This window comes from Dreissena polymorpha, chromosome 12, assembly GCF_020536995.1.
Source record: "Dreissena polymorpha isolate Duluth1 chromosome 12, UMN_Dpol_1.0, whole genome shotgun sequence".
Taxonomy (NCBI): domain Eukaryota; kingdom Metazoa; phylum Mollusca; class Bivalvia; order Myida; family Dreissenidae; genus Dreissena; species Dreissena polymorpha.
This window is the reverse complement of record NC_068366.1, coordinates 38,328,409-38,345,800: the sequence shown is the minus strand read 5'-3', so window position 1 is coordinate 38,345,800 and position 17,392 is coordinate 38,328,409. Positions and strand designations below refer to the sequence as shown.

The 17,392-nt window shown below is 33.7% G+C and overlaps 1 protein-coding gene across 1 annotated transcript in view; it reads right to left on the bottom strand.

The window, feature by feature from the left end:
- Positions 1-15,890, bottom strand: part of LOC127852898 (inner centromere protein-like) — a 49,194-nt gene extending 33,304 nt beyond the window's left edge. Inside the window, exon 1 of the mRNA XM_052386932.1 lies at positions 15,778-15,890. Coding sequence (XP_052242892.1) covers positions 15,778-15,786 — 9 coding nt within the window. The 5' untranslated portion in view covers positions 15,787-15,890. The remainder of the gene's footprint in view (positions 1-15,777) is intronic.
- Between the last annotated feature and the right edge of the window lie 1,502 nt (positions 15,891-17,392).

The window sequence follows — 17,392 nt, the reverse complement described above, 5'->3', positions numbered from 1 at the left end:
ATACGTCATATATCATGTCGAAGAAGCGGATAACAGATTTTTTTACAAAACCGGCATCGGCGAAGGAGGTTGGTGTCGATTCCCAATCCATTACGCCAGAATCCGAAACAAATGAGAAACAAAACAGCGAATCCGAGCCAAGTTCGTCGAAAAAATTAAAACTATCCCATTTCCAAAGTTCATGGAAAAATGACTGGCCCTGGCTAACTCAAAATGAAAAGGGTGAAATGCTTTGCAGTTTCTGCATTGAAAACAAACTTTCTAACACATTCACGACTGGTTGCACGAATTTCCGAACATCAACACTGGCAAGACACGTCGATACAGCCGATCATAAACGTTCTGTTATTGCCCGATCCCAGAGAAAACATGCGCTAGAACAGACTGTTATGAATATTATTTCACACCAAGATGCAGCAGTTACATCGGCAATTGACACAGTGTACTGGTTAGCCAAAGAGAACATAGCTACAGACAAGTATGCATCCTTATTAGAGCTCTTAGAGAAAGAAGGGTGTAGTAATGTATCAAAATTGAATGTTAGTGGGAATGCATCATACAGGTCATATTCCAGGAAATACAACAATCCATAGCAGATACACTCATGGCTGATATCCTTGATGAGATGAAAGACGCATTATGTGTTGCCATATTAAGTGATGAGTCTACAGACATTTCTGTCACTGGTAAACTCATCCTGTATGTGAGATTTATTTCTAAAGATTTTGATGTTAAATCCCATTTTCTTGGTAACTTTAGCATAGGTGAAAAAGATGCCACTACCATTACCAACAAATTGACAACTGCATTGGCAGAAAGGGGAATTCCTGCTAACAAAATTCTTTGCCTGGGCTCGGACGGAGCCAGTGTGATGACTGGCATGAACAATGGTGTAGCAGCCCAGTTGAAACGAATGTCTCCATTTCTCATTAATATACACTGCGTTGCACACAGGTTAGCCCTATGCACCAGCCAGGCAGCCTCAAAAGTAGATGTAATGCAACAGTACAAGTCCATTCTTACAAGCCTGTACTACTACTTCAAGAGTTCTTCAGTTCGTAGCAGCAGGCTAGCTGAAATACAGAATTTATTTGACCAACCCCAGATCAAGATGAAAGAGATGCATGATATCAGATGGTTTTCCTTTTATAATGTACTAGAAGGTATATACAAGTCCTGGTCTGCACTCATCATTTATTTTGATTCCACTGAATTGTCTAAGGACCCAAAGGCAACTGGTCTTCGAAAGTCTCTGCTGCAGTATAAGTTTCCAGCAATGACATGGTATCTTATGGATATCATACCAGTCATCACAACCCTCAACCTGGTGTTTCAGAAGGATTCTCTAGACGTTTCTGTCATTAAGCCTATTGTAGATACTACAATTTCAAAACTAGAGTACCTGAAATCAAATGATGGACATTACAAGCAAGAATTCAAACGTCTGTTGAAGCAGCGATTTTCCTCCTTCTTTATAAAGTACCGGTAAACGGTACTTTCCCAATCGAACGAAAATTCCCAAATTCCCAAAACGGTACTTTCCCAATCGAGCGAAAATTCCCAAATTCCCAATCGGCATCTGGAAAAATCCCAATCAGCATCCGAATTTTTTCTCAAAACGATAGAAAGTTTCGTAAAAAACCAACTTTCGGCGAGCGAACAAAGAAAATCGTATAGTTGTGTGTAACCACGCGCTCGATTAATTTCGGGTTTTATTATTCAGCGCATTCAATCAATAGAGTTGTTACTGTTTCCGGTTCTTTTGCCAGGCAGCCAGCGTACTGTTTTACGTCGGTTTGTAACCTTATCGTAGTTTGAAATGAGTCATAATAGCAAATCGAGGGTTTGGCGCAAAACTATTGTAACTCTGATTTTTTCTCAAAACCACTTTCCACTGAAATTGTACATATTTTCATACCCTGCATCCATAAAAAAATTATGACAGTTATATAATAAACAAAAACAACTTTATAGTGATCCTGCAAAAATGTTGTATCTAAAATATGTAAAAATGTTATTGCAACACTATTGTATTTGAAGATACATTAGTGTTGCAATAACATATTTGAATCCAAACAAAAAGTCATATTGCAATACTATGGTATCTATAGATACCATAGTGTTGCACATATAAACTCGGTAACTATCTTTTCCTTTTTAGTGCAACACTATTGTAACTCAAGATACAATAGTTTTGCAAATTAATTTGCGTGCATTTTCATAATATATTTTGTGCAAAACTATTGTAACTTGAGTTACAATAGTACTGCACAAAGTTTAACTGCATTTTCCAATGTGATTTAAGTGCAACACTATTGTAATTTGAGTTACAATAGCACTGCATTAAATAAATTCAATAATTTTAATAATATTTTTTAACAAAATATTTTTTATTTTATCATTTTCCCCTATACCATACTTCTAGTCCATTAAAAAACATTCCTTTAAAAAAAAGGGAAAAAAAAAGACTTTTTAAATTTATTTTTTAAACAAATTTGACCTTATGACCTCTATTTACCATGTGACTGGAAAGTTGAAGTGGTGGCAAATTTCAAATATCTGTTCAATAGAGGTAAGTTTAAAAAAGTTTTTATATGTTTAATTAATTTTCATATTTTGATATTGGTGTTTACAAAAAAATCAACTTGATTTTATATTTAGCTGATATTTAATTATGTAAAAGAACTTTAAAAACTGAACTGTGCGGGTGGGGAAATTAATCTTAAAAACTAACTTGTAGCAATTGTGATAGTTTAAATGTAAAATAATTACTTGTTAAAACATATTATACATACGTTTTGCCCTAGTAATAATCAAGAATGAGAATACTTTAAATTTAATGCATTTTATTACAATATGGTATTATTTTTGAAGAAAAAAAAATACTTTAAAGTAAAAAAAATAATCTTTTTTGTTTGGATTTAATAAGATTCAGTGCAAAATGCTTTAAGAAATATGATCATAATTATATAATTTTGTCAAGTCATAGTAAATTTATTTCCACAACAACTAAAATTTGTTGGTTGATACGTCAAACAAAGCTTCAGGGTTATAATTGTATAGGTCATAGATAAGCTAGCAATTAACTTTGTTAGGCATTTTCACCAAATTTGTAAAATGATATTGTTTTTCGTCTTAAGTAAATGTCAACAATCTCTTTAAAAGAAATAATAACAGCATTTTGTCAAATTATCACCATTTTGATTTGTTTGAATTACTGGTATTAAATGTATATTGAAATATATTGAGAAATATAAATAATTGATGAAAATTTAAATAGAATACATCTTTTTGTATTATTTTCACTGTAAAAATTTATTTTACACTTTATTGAAACATATTTTCCATATATTTTTTACTCTTCAGTGACACATTTTTCTGTATTGTGACTGATTTTTTGCGAAACTATTTTCTGAAATCCTATTAAATAAAATTAAGTTTTTTTTAAATCATAACACTTTTAAAGAGCAAAATTATGTAATAAATAGAAAATTTAGTTTCTTTCTATAAAGGTTTATTATTTTCATCTTTGTTAAGAAATTGCTATAATTCACTTGTGGATATCACCATTCATGAAATATTGTACATTTATTGACAAATTAGCTATTGAATATTTTGCGACATTCACCGACAGAATATCATATTAGTCGAGGCAATTCTGACCTGATTGGGATGCGTATATCTTTAGATCATATAATAATAATTTTTATTTCATGCCTACATCATGTGTGTCCCTAAATATTTAAATGCAAATCGACCATGCAATAATTGTCCATATTTGAGTATATACTGTGTGTAAACAAATTATTTACGCTTTCCATTAGGCTGCAATCATGTTGATTACTTGAGGTTACACTAGGCAAAACGCGGTGACGTTCATGACGTCAAATTAATTCTTGATTTTAGGTTGCAATAAATATATTTTTATTCATGTTATTTTAAACTGTCTTCAAAATATTCTCCACTAGATATTTATGATGCATAGAAAATAAAGTGAATATACAGAGGACATTTAATAAAATGGTTATATAATGTTTTTGTTAAAAAATGCACTCATTCTTATCATAAGAATGAGTGCATTTTTCAACAGAAACATTATATAACCATTTTATTAAATGTCCTCTTTATAATCGCTTTATTATCCCCTGCCATAGGCAGAGGGATATTGTTTTGGCGTTGTCTGTCCGTCCCTCCGTCCGTCTTTCCGTCCGTCTGTCCGGAGCCATATCTTGGAAGTGCTTTGGCAGATTTCATTGAAACTTGGTATGAGTATTATGTGGATAAAAGGATGATGCACGCCAAATGGCATTGTACACCATCTGATAATAAACAGAGTTATGGCCCTTTGTATCTTGAAAAAATGCTCTTTTTAGAGTTAAATATTACACTTTTGTGTCCAGAAGCAGATTGGTGGGGGATATCAATTCAACGAATTTGCTTGTTTTTATTAGTTATGGGGATATTGCACTCCCTATGGTCATGCAACATTTAAGCTTTAAAACTAATGCGTATTTCACCATACGCATTCAATAATATATTATTTAGCGACTTGATGAAAAATGTGGATATCGTCTATATTAGGAAATGTTCTCTATAATACATACTTTTTCAACATTTAACTAAAGTATAAGATAATTATTACTTGGAGTTTCAGGATGTTGTCTGTAAAGGCTACATGCCACCAAGGAAATTTGAAGTATGGTGGAGCTGGGAGGCAGTGTGCAGCAAATAGTTTAGTGGCTATGCAGTTTGCAAAGCATAAAGACCCTGAAAACTGGAATCAGACTGACCTGGACACAATTTTGAGCAGTGGTGATTCAGTTTATTGCTCCATAAGTCTTAAAAACGAAGCAAACCTTCTCATTTCAGAGCTACCAACAGATACATTTCACGTTGAGAAGACATTCAGTGGTTCAATTTTTAGAAATGTATCTGAACCACCATTCGCAACTTTACATGACAGTCTTGTCGTTTTGAAATAGTATTGTTTCGTAACCATTGATTGTTACACAATGGCTGTAATAAAGCTGAGCAATGGATATAGTGTGTTTGATGCACATAGTAGAAACGCTGAGGGTTTATCCTGCCCAGATGGCACAGCTGTATTAACATTTCACAGCACAATTGAAAATCTGTGCTCTTTCATTCAGAAGTTATCAACAACCCTCTTCGCAGACAACTATGACAGACCATTTGAAGTAACCCATGTCTCGCTTAGGGAACACATTTTCAGCGAGTCAAGTGAGAGTGATTTTGAAGGTTTTTCGGACTTTAGTAGTGCAGATGAAACTTGCAAACTTTATATTTTAGAAGAAGAGATAAATAAGCTTCAACAAAGTAGTTCAGACAATAACATATCCTTAGAAGACTCTGCAACTGATGATTCAGACAACATCCCTTTATCTGAACTTAGAAGACATAAAAATGAATTACCAGAATATAAAGCATGCAATGAAAATTTGTCAGATTCATTTTCAGATATATGTAGCTCGGGTTCTGAGTATAAGTTGTCTAAAAATGAAACAGAAATTTTGAAAGATTCAAATTATTCCTCTGAAGATAGCAATACATCATCGACACGAAAAATGAAAACAAAGGTTAAAAGTAAGAAAAAGAAATTCAAAGTAACAAAGAGTAAAGATACAGATAAGAATTTTGTTAGTGTAGGGGTTCAGGGTTTTGATGCTAAAGTAGGTGAAGAAATAATTGCAGAAGTTTTAAGTGAGATCATAGGTGAAATCGAGCATGTCCAGCATGAAAATATAAGGAAGGAAACTGAAAGTGGTGAATTTAGAAATGAAGGTGAACAGTGTAGAAATCGTGAGAGTGCAGAATGTGAAAGTGAAAATGTAAGAGTAGAATGTGAGGGTGGGGAGTTTAATGAGCAAGAGGAAATGTTCACTGCTGAGCTATTATTGGGCAGTACCTCTGCCAACCCAATTAAAGCATGTAGGGGTAGAAAACGTGTAAGAGATGAGGAAAAATGGGAAAGAAATACTAGAAAGTACAGGAGAAATAGGGGTGAGAGCTATATTTCAGTGAGAGGGGTTTTATGTAAGGGGAGAAAAATGAAAGAGCCATGCGGAACTAAATGCAGGTTTAAATGCAGCAATACAATATCTCAAGAAGTGCGTAGCAATATATTCCACACTTATTGGGGGCTTAGTGACGTAAACCTTCAAAGGCAATTTCTACTAAAATACTCGAAATGTTCAAACACAAAATGCAAAACTTCCTCAAACACTAGGAGGACAAGAAGCTTTAAATGGTCTTTACCATCAGGTGAAACTATTGTTAGGGTTTGTAAAACCTTTTTTTTGCATACTCTTGATATTTCTGACCAAATGGTTCAAACAGCAGTAAAAAAAAACAGTTCTATTGGTATTTGCACTCCAGATAGTAGGGGAAAGCATCTAAATAGACCAAAACGTATTTCACCTGAAACACGAAATTTTGTAAAGTCTCACATTGAGTCCTTCCCCACAGTGTGTAGTCACTATTGCCGTAAGGATTCACGGAAACAATATGTTTCAGCAGAATTAACGCTTTCAAAAATGTATCAGTTATATGTTGAAAAGTGTTCCGAACAAGATCTCGAGCCTGTTAAAATGTCATATTATAGGTCTGTTTTTGATACAGAGTATAATATTGGATTTCACCGTCCCATTAAAGACCAGTGTGATACATGCACAAAATACAAAAATGCCTCTGTTGCTGAAAAAAATGCCCAGTTAGAGAGTTATGAGCAGCATATAAGAAACAAAACAGCTGCACGTGTGAACAAAGAATCTGACAAGGAAACAGCCAAATCTAAAATAGACCCAGAGTTTATATGTGCTTGTTTTGATTTAGAGGAGGTATTGCTAACTCCAAAAGGTTTCGAGTCATCCCTCTATTATAAACGTAGATTAAACACATACAACCTCTCCATATATGATATTGGAACCTCAAATGGTTATTGCTATGTATGGGACGAAACAGTTGCTAGCCGTGGAGCGTCTGAGATTGCATCATGCGTTTACCACTTTATCAAAACTATGACTTCAAAGCCAAACTCGAAAAAAAAGTTTGTGTTTTATAGTGACAACTGTTTCTCTCAAAACAAGAATAGGTATTATACCACTATGCTTTGGTTTGCCATGCAAAAATTTGATCTTGAGTCCATACATCATAAATACCTAGAAAAGGGTCATTCTCAAAACGAGAACGACTCTATACATGCCTCTGTAGAGAGAGCTAGTAGGTTTATTTCTGTATATACTCCAGGGCAGTGGGCAGCAGTAATAAGATCAGCAAGACATAACCAGCCGTACCATGTTAAGGAAATGGGGCAAAAGGACTTCTATGATTTTAGGACCCTTTCTTCCAACATTAAAAATTTTGATCTTAACTCAAACAGAAATAGACTGTTCATTAGTTCTGTCAAAACACTTAAAATGCATGCAGAGCAACCAGACATGGTGTTTTATCAGTACGATTATGCTGGTCCGGTTCATGAGTTAAATCTGATGCAAAGACCAAGAAATTCAAAGGGGGATTCTGTTGACACATCAGGAATTAAATTGCAGATCCTAAGGAGTGCCCCAATCAAATTGAAATGGGAAAAATACAGGGACCTATTAATGCTTTGCAAAGCTCATATTATTCCTAGTGTCCACCATACATTCTTCTTTCTCCTCCCCCATGAAAATAGTGCGTGAAAGTTACTGATGAAGTAATGTTTGGATATTAGCATTAACGACAATGTTAATGTTTTGGAATTTTTGTTATGTTTGTTTATAATGAAGATATGGACCTAAACATTAAACATACAGTGTCATGTCAAGACTTGAGTGTTTATTTTCACTTGCAACTGTTATGTCACATTGTATCAATGATAAAATTATTGTAATACAATCATTTATTTTATGCTTACTGTTGTCAAGCAAATAGCATAAAAAAAATTGTTTATTTCGAAGGAAGCTTTAAATTAATTAAATCTCATGAGCACCAGACATTACATTTTCACTCATGGCTTTGCTCCTCCTGAAAATATTGCATCTGGGCGTTCTCTTGATGACATAAATTTTATCTTCAAAATATTCTTTATGTACAAAGCTATATGATTTCATGAAATAATGTTGTTGTTCAATTGTCCTTCATGATATATCAAGCTTGTTTGCATAATATATATGATAATTGCTCTATTTAAGGTGGCTGAACTTCTGATTTATGCCAAAAATACTTTAGTTTGAATTAAAGATCAGCCCTGAAATGGCTATATTAGACAAAAAAGAGAAAAGAAAAAAACAGTTTCAAGCTGGATTCTAACTTGGACTGCACCACAGATGCAATTATGTTTGCTGGTACTTGTTTCAAAGATAAAGTAAATGTAAATAACTGTGGCAAATAGGGTTACTTGTTTTGTTTTTGTGACAAAAATATAGTCATTCACTTAGTTTTGAAATAATAGTTTAAAACCTTATAATATTTTGTTTGCCTTAGACAATCTAGAGTTCAGTCCCCTCAAATGCTTTATAAGTACTAATTGTATATTTGAGACGTGCTGTGGGAAAACCAACCTTTGGCTTTTGGATCAAGATGAGCCTGTGCATTGGTGCAGTCTCATCAGGATCCATGCTTTTTACTCAAAGCTTCTGCAACACTTATAAGGTCTGAAAGTTAACATCATGGATCCCATGAGATTGCGCGGATACGCATGCTCATCTGAATTCATGCTGGTCTCAAACACCAAAGGTTGGTTTTTGCACAGCATGGCTCAGTTATTCCTTACTATTTTAGTTACATGTACTTCTGATGAATGCCAGTTCCTAGTTCTAGTTTTAAGATAAGAGAGAAGGCTTTGTGAAAGTGACCCCTGGTTAGTAACATGAAACACTATCCTGATACTGTTTACATTATTTCAGTTCAATAAACTGTTGATTGAAGTTAAATGTCTTTTTGCTTGTGATTCCAGCTAGTACCCTGATACTAGACACCTGTTTTATTTTGTAAGGTACCAGTCTTTTCAGTTGTAAGTACATGGCCAGTCATGGTTTGTGTTTTCTACAGGTGAATGAAACCAAATGTCCATTGAAGTATGCTTAATTTAATGTCATTGAAAGATTTATTCCCTTCTTTATAATTTCATTATAAAATTAAGGTTATAAACAAAAGGGCATGTCCATTAAAAATCATCCTTTAGTTACAATGTTTCTTGGATATTGCAAAACCATCAATTTTAGATAAAAACTTAGTGCAAAAGTAATGTATCTTCAGATACAATAGTTTTGCACCTAAATATTTTGGCTTAAGTTTTCTAATTTTAGCGCAACAGTATTGTATCTTGATATTCATCAAATACATTTAAATGAATCAATATCTAAACAAATTGTTAACTGTAATGTTTAAATAAAGTTATTTGCTACAAGTTTTAGCCTGGTTTTTATCAGGAAGTGAAAATTAGGGAAACAAGGATGTTTTTTCGATCTCCTGTAAAATTTTAAAAATCTGAGTTACAATAGTTTTGCGCCAAACCCTCGAAATATTATGCCAAAAAACCAATCGGAACCATCTATCACAGGACACATTGACAGCAATAATGATGCTGTGCAGGGAGGGATGCAAGCAACTGAGTGATGATCAAACATCAAAGATTGTTGAAATTTTCACAAAAATGAAAGAGAGAGACATTGCTTTAAAAGAGATTAAAACAACTAGTAATTGATTTGGTGTGTTCTTTATAATATTTTGTTATTTATATAAACTTTATAACTTAATGGTCATTAAGGCATGCCTGCAAATGATTATTTAAATGGGTATGTTCAATTAAGTATGAACTGTATGATGTATTCAATAAGACCCAAACTTCACGACGCGATTTTCCCAATTTCAGGATTTCACGACTCGATTTTTCCCAATTTTGAGGTTTTCACGACTCAATTTTTCCCAATCGGACCGGTACGGGTACTTTTCCCAATTGGACAAGGAAAATCGCTGGTTGAAGGGTGATACATTGTTTGATCATGGGTTAAGCTACAAAACACAACAGGAACAACTGGTTGAATCAGCAATGCAGACATTTATTAATAACTTAATAGAAAACATGAAAAAGAGGTTTCCAGATGACAGCATTTCTGTTGTTTCCGCGTTTGATGCTCTGGCTATGAGAGACCTATCATTTGTTCCTACATCACAGATAGATGCCTATGGATCCGACAAACTGGACGTCTTACTGGACTATTACAGCAAACCAAGAGGTGTTCCTGAGGTCCCTGAAATTGTAGATGCGAAAGCAACCAGAGCTGAGTATTCTTTACTCAAGCCACTAGTACTTCAGCAAAGGTACCCAAGGGATAAGCTTGCTATCCTGTGGAAAATAATCTTTGAATGTCACAAGGAACAATTCCAAAATTTACTCAAACTTGCCTCCATTGCTTTGACTTTGCCTGTGCAGACAGCCATTTGTGAACGTGGCTTTTCATGCCAAAACAACATCAAAACTGCCCATAGAAACAGGCTGAATGAATCATCCCTGCAGACACTGATGACTATTAGCATTGAGGGACCCCCTTTGAGAAGTTTTGATGCTGCAAAGGTCCTCCAAGAATTCAAAACAAAAAAGCAGAGGAGAATTTTCAGAAAATTGTCCTTTGATACTGGAATGTAAAAACTTAATTCTATACATTAATTAAGACACTTACATGACTTAGGTTTTAATATCATATCATCATTCGTATCATATCATGATAGACAATCAGTATTTTTTTTTTATTGTTTTAAATGATACAGAAATATCATGTGAACAATTATTTTCATAATCCTTTGTTTTTATTTAAGTCAGCAATATACTATGGAAAGTGCAGTTATATTTAACAGCAGTTACAATGGTATTTCACTGACTTGACTGTTTTAAGTAATGTAGAAGTTAAAACAAATAAACATTAAAACGAAAATGAAAACATATAAATGGTACTTGATCAATTCCCCCCCATTTGTGAAAAATGTTGTTCTCGTGGGCCTCATATGGCGTATTAGATCGAAATAAACACCTACCATATATTCTTTAAAAAAATGTTTTATTAAAGGGGCCTTTTCACAGATTTCTGGCATGTTTTGAAGTTTGTCATTAAATGCTTTATATTGATAAATATAAACATTGGATCTAAAAAGCTCCAGTAAACAATCAAGGATAAAATTTAAAAATAGGGAAAAAAAGTAGCCGGCATCAGGGCTCGAACCCGTGACCCCGGAGTCCTGGAGTAAAAAACAATTAGACCGCTCGGCCATCCTGCCAAGTATGTATAAGCGACCTATTTTAAACTTTATATAAGCAATCTTCGTAGTTTCATAAAATTAAACGACAAAAACAGAATTCTCCAAATTATTCAATCGTTTTGCGCTGCAACGCTTTATAATTTTCAGGTTTTTAAATCGCCAAAAGATGCGTATAATGGCTATATTAGACCATGGTAAATGTTCAGTACACTGTAACTCTAATATAGTGCGGTCCGTTATAACGCTGTGTCCAATATAACGCGACGGGTCAGGGTCTTCCGCAGGCCGGGGCGCTTGAATTTCGAAATCAGAGTCCCCGGGGCGCCTGAAATTTTCCGATCAGTGTATTCTTCAGTAAAAGAAAGTGTAGATTGTCAAAAAAAATCAAGGTTTCCCTATCAGTGTATCAATATTCCCTGTTTTAAAAGAGCACTCGGTACCTACTTTCACAAGTAATCGCCATAAACACCACATGGGGTAATGGATAATCCACTGATAAGAGAATAGCATGACGCGCGTATCGATTATTCTTGCCACATTACACGGTCATTTAAATGCTGACAAGGATGTATCTGGTAACTTTCCAGTCGTCAAACTGTGAAGTTCATCGTCCAATCGGTTACGCGAATGCTTATGAGGGCGGGGTTAACTATCGACCATTATTTTTGATTGACGTCGGGCATGAAGGAAGAGTTTATCGCAGCTTGATTAGCAAGAAGTTGTACCATTTGAGTAATATAAAACCGGTAATAAGTACAGTACAGAACATTAAAGACGGTTTCGGGCATCATCATCACACCTTTTTACTGTAAACAAGTGTTACCTATGACTCATAATTAATATGAGAAATTAATTGCAAGTGGTAACCAATTAATTATTATAGCGAGTAACAGAGTTTTCCCTAAGAACCGGCCGCCGGCCAAATTGACCGGTTCAATCGATTTTCTGGCCGGTTCAAATGCTGGTAACAAAAAAAAATAATGAGAGGTTTTGCAACTTTGATCGATGTAATTGTTAAAGTTAAGAAAAGACGAAATTAAACAAGCCAAAACATCGATTTAACATCGTTTTGTTTATGTTCTTTATACTTCCGTGTGTACGTTTTACCGAACAAGTATAATTTATAACGGCGCTTCTCATTGGCTGATTATTTTGAGTACGCAAATAACTACAAAACGGCGCTTCTCATTGGCTGATTATTTTGAGTACGCAAATAACTACAAAAATCGTAACCACATGGTTTTCTCAAAATGAAACGAACCCTGAGAGATTTTTTCAGTGTGACAGCGCCTTCAAAACGTCAGAAAGGTTTGTATTGATGAAAATCTCGATGAAAATGCATGAAAGAAATTATTCAAACAATACTTTTAGTTGAATAAAGTTTGCAATGCTGTGTTAGCCAAATACACGTGTTCAAACCCGACCCCTTGATGAGAAATAAATGTTTATTTTTGTTTCAAAATTCATCGCACACTATGCACAGTATAATTATTTGGCACTCCCCTCACAAATTTTTTAAAAAATTAGAAAAATTCCATAAGTGATACACAAAAAAACAAGTAATTTTCATCTCTAAAATTTCTGTCCAAACCCCCCCCAAAATGCACCATTTTGCGTCTAGATTTTCAAAATTTTTCGGGGGGGGCATGCCCCCGAACCCCCCTAGCAGGAGTGCCTTGCTTGGCCGGTTCAAATTTTTATTTGGCCTGTTCAAATAAAAGGAAGGGAAAACCCTGGAGTAAGTTGTGCAAATGACTCCCGGTTACAATTATGTGATAACAATTTATTTAATTCCAGTACATGTATATTTCAACATGTCCATTTATAGAACTGATTCACCTCGTTTTTCTGACATTTATTCGACACGTAATGCGCTTTAACAAATTTTCGTTGAATTAATTACGCACACTTGCAAATGTTTCGTCCGATAATCGATAGTTAGAATATCCTCGTGGACAACGTGAATTTCATGCATAATTCCGTCAAAACATTTATTCGACTCGTAAAGTGTTTAAACAAATTATCGTTGAATTTATAACGCAACGGTTAATATTTGTTGAAATCTCAAATGGGAATAATTAAATTTGTAATCCGAAACCCATTCCCGTAAGTCGATGTTAACGCTTTTTTAATCCGAAACACACTTCCGAATGTAAATGTTACCGCAACGTTAAATATTTTTGCTTCAAATTAGCAGTGCAAATTTATTTTGTGTCGAATCTTTTTCTCAATTAAAAAGAGCGCGAAAATTATGCAGCATGTACAACGTCGCGTCTATTGCATACAAATGGCGTGTATTGAGCGTTTTAACAAGCCCACACCAGGTCAGGGGATTGACGCATATTCAGAGGCAATATTTCATCAAATCTATAAATAGTCACTTAAAAAATGGCAAGGTTTGTGTTAAAGAAATAACTGAAAGCTTTTATCGTAAATATTTACCAGAAAGAGATTGATAAAAACGGAATAAACGGGATTATCGGGTAATAAATAGAAACTTGAAAAATAGTAAGTATACAGTAATAGTCGGGTTGAAACGGATGTATTGGGGAATCGTTCGAGTCGGGATTTTACTATCTGTGCGGAAAAGTTTTAAAACAATTAAACAATATAAAAAAATATATTTTTAAATGACTGGGGGATTTTTTTGAAGAGTCATAGCGCACCAAATGACGTCTTTTGACGCTGTTTTTCTTTGAGTTATAACGCACCACAGAACGTGAATTGACACGTTAAATTAAAAAAAAAACGTCGTGAGGGGACACCCCTCCCGAACCCACCCCGGGGCGCCTGAAAAAATTCCTGGGGAAGGCACTGCGGGTGCTTGGATCCCGTTTTTTCTCCAACCTTCCATTTCTGATTCAAATCCATGTTATGCAACTACTTGTATTTTAAGAAAATTCAAAGAAGCTTGATTGCTTTATCTGTTCGTTTAACTGATTTTAATCGATTAGAGGTTAAACGACACTCGACAGCTAATTGGTGTTAATCTGTTGGGTAATGTCAATAAAGGTGTGAAAACTCGCGAGTCCGTGTTTATTACATGTATTCCCTATCAGAGCGGTTGGGTGCGCTAATTTCAATAAGGTAAGTGCAAGCGTAATAATTATCAAATTAAAGTTATTTAAAACGATTACCTGTTTATGTTTTATATTTATCGTGTATTGTATTTCATTGTATAAACTATGGCTGTGTAAGTGTGTTATCGTTTATTATATGCTACACAAGCTTGATACATAAAAAGATCTTTGTGTATGTTTAATGTTTCAGTACGTATACAAAAAGTAAATTAAAAAATCCTGACGATTTATTTACATGCTAACGCAGTGTAATTGTTAACAGAGATTCACTTAAATTTTTGCCCGTTATCAGAAAGTCCACGGAAAGCACGTTTTTTTTACATGCTGCATATGACGCAATAAAGCATTACTTTGTACATGTATGGTATTGCATTCAATCTAAATTTAAATTCGCTCGTCAAATGAAAGCTGTGTCCCATAATGCACTGTACTATTTTTCTGAAAAATGGCGTAGGCATATGAATTTGTTTAATCGCTCACATTTATGTCTAATTAATGATAATTTTATGCATTAGCAAAGATTTAACGAGAAAAACTGAAGTTTAAGTTGAAATCAATTTGCTATAAGAAAACGACGTTAGGCATTTAGACGTAATCGGTAGATTATGTCTTATTATTTTGACTAGTCACATCGCTGTTTTTCTCGATATGTTAAAGCAGAATAGATAAATTTTAAATGTTTAAGATAGTATTTTGTGAAAGAATATATCAGTGAAATGTGAAAAATGTCAATCTTTCCGATCAAGTGGTTGATTTGGGCCAATAACTGCATTTAAAAGCTGTTTTGGACCGGTCTTTGTTAACTGTCAACTTTTCAGGAATTTCTGGTTAACTTTCCTAATGGGATTGGTCCATAACTATAAAGTCGCGCCAGTCAAAAATCATAAAAAGCGACATTTAAAGTTATGGTAGCCAGAACTACAATATATGTACAAATGTATCCAAGAAAATGAGCATTCTTTGATTTATAACGTGACATAAATATGTTACGACTCTGGTTGACTTTCGATATGGGGTTGGCTTCAGCGTACAGGTATGTCAATACTATATAAACTGTACGCTGAAGTTTTTTTAGCTAACTTACCCCTTAACCCAAATATGCTCCAAAACTTTGTAAATGTTACATGTATGCAGTCACGAAATAAATAAATCTAAACTCATTTTAAAATCAAAGATTTACACTTTCAGGAAAAACTGTACTTTACGATTTAAAAAAATGCACACAATTTCTAGATATTTTAAACATTAAGCGGTTTCAGGATCCGTATTGATAAAATGCTGGTTGACATTTTAAATTACATGTTTTCGCGACATTTTCTAAATATCAAAACAGAGACACTTGCTGAATGAGACTAAAAGATAACCAAAAAAACTATCATTTTTTTATATATCTGAACGTTTATAAATAAAAATACTTTTACACGTTTATTTATCTACAAACCTTTGTCATGTTGAAATAAAAGAAATCGTTGTTTTTAATTAGGACTTGTATTTTCCCCTCATTTCTGTTTAAATTTTTTGACCAATGAAAATAGACCAGGAAATGACGTACATTACAAAGCTATCCTCAAGATGTATTTGTTTGTTACTGCAGTTGTAATATCCATAATAAATTTGCAAACGGGAAGACAAAGTTGAATGTCAATAGATGTTTAAACTATACATAAGTTATTACTAAAAATAAAGCGGCCAGTGTCATTCAGTATGAAGTATAACTATTTGATCCGAAATCAGCATAAATCCCAACCTCATTGTACATTTTAATTGCAAGACTCACGGCAGTATAGCGTATTTTAGAATTAGTAATATTATTATTTAAATTTTAAAGGGACTTGTTCACAGTTTATAATAACGTCATTGAAATATGAACACTATGTGATCTTTTAGTGATACAATAATAAAACGTCCACAATCCGTTTCATCGGTACTAAAGCAAAACGTGAATTACCGACAATGCGTTTAAACAATTATTTGAGATCAATGCATGCGTTGTGCAGTGGTAACGCATCTGCTTTTGCTCCTAAGCGCCCGAACTCATTTCATTTTGATATTAAAATTATTACAAATATTAATGTTTTGAGACAATTTATTTAATGGTATTTAAAAAATAAGAAAAAATGTACCGTATATAATTGTGTTAATCATAATTATTATTATTACATGTATTTTACATCCATTATAACTGCAAAAACTAAGAATTATTTTTTATTGATGACGTATGTGCATCTGTCATATCACGAGTCTTGACAGCTCAACCAATTATTTAAAAAATGGTTACTACAATACAAGTATGGGCGTTTTTTTTTTCATTTTATATATTACAACAAAAAATTTAAAAAAAGTGTATCTCAAAACGATTCAAAAAGTATACTTACTTTCAACTGCATATTAAAAAAAGTATATTGTTCTAAGTCAGTGGTGTTTGTTTATATCAATTTCTGTAATGATGAAAATCCAAATCCCACAATAAATGAAACGCAAAAAAAATTCATAGGGAAAATATGTTACACGACAACTGTTTCAGCTTTTTATCACAACATCTTTTAAACAACACCTGATTAAATATTTGTTAAACTTATGGCAGCTTGTCGAGTGCGTCACACCCTGGCTGTGAAATCAAAAGGAAGTTTGGTTTTATTATTAAAAGGAAGATAATCGCACACGTTAAGTATTGTAAGCTGTAATGACATTTTTTTTATATTCAGCATTGGGGAAAACACAAGATCGATTATATTTGAACACGGTAGTTGAACGTTGAATGTTGTTTATAGATATAATACAGAGATGACGACTCAGCCGACTGTTTGATTCGAAAGCAAAAAATAAATTGCATTTTTACGCATAACATTTGTTTTAAAATTCGTTTCATGTTGTCAATTGGTCAATTAGGTACATAGTTCTGTAGAATCAAATACAAATGTATTAAGCTTCGATTTGATTTTAAAGTAATAAGCATATAGGGAATTTTCATATTATCGTCGATGACTACTGTCAAAGAGGCGATAATTCACACGGATACCACATTATTTATTTATGTTGATTGAAAATGAATCCTG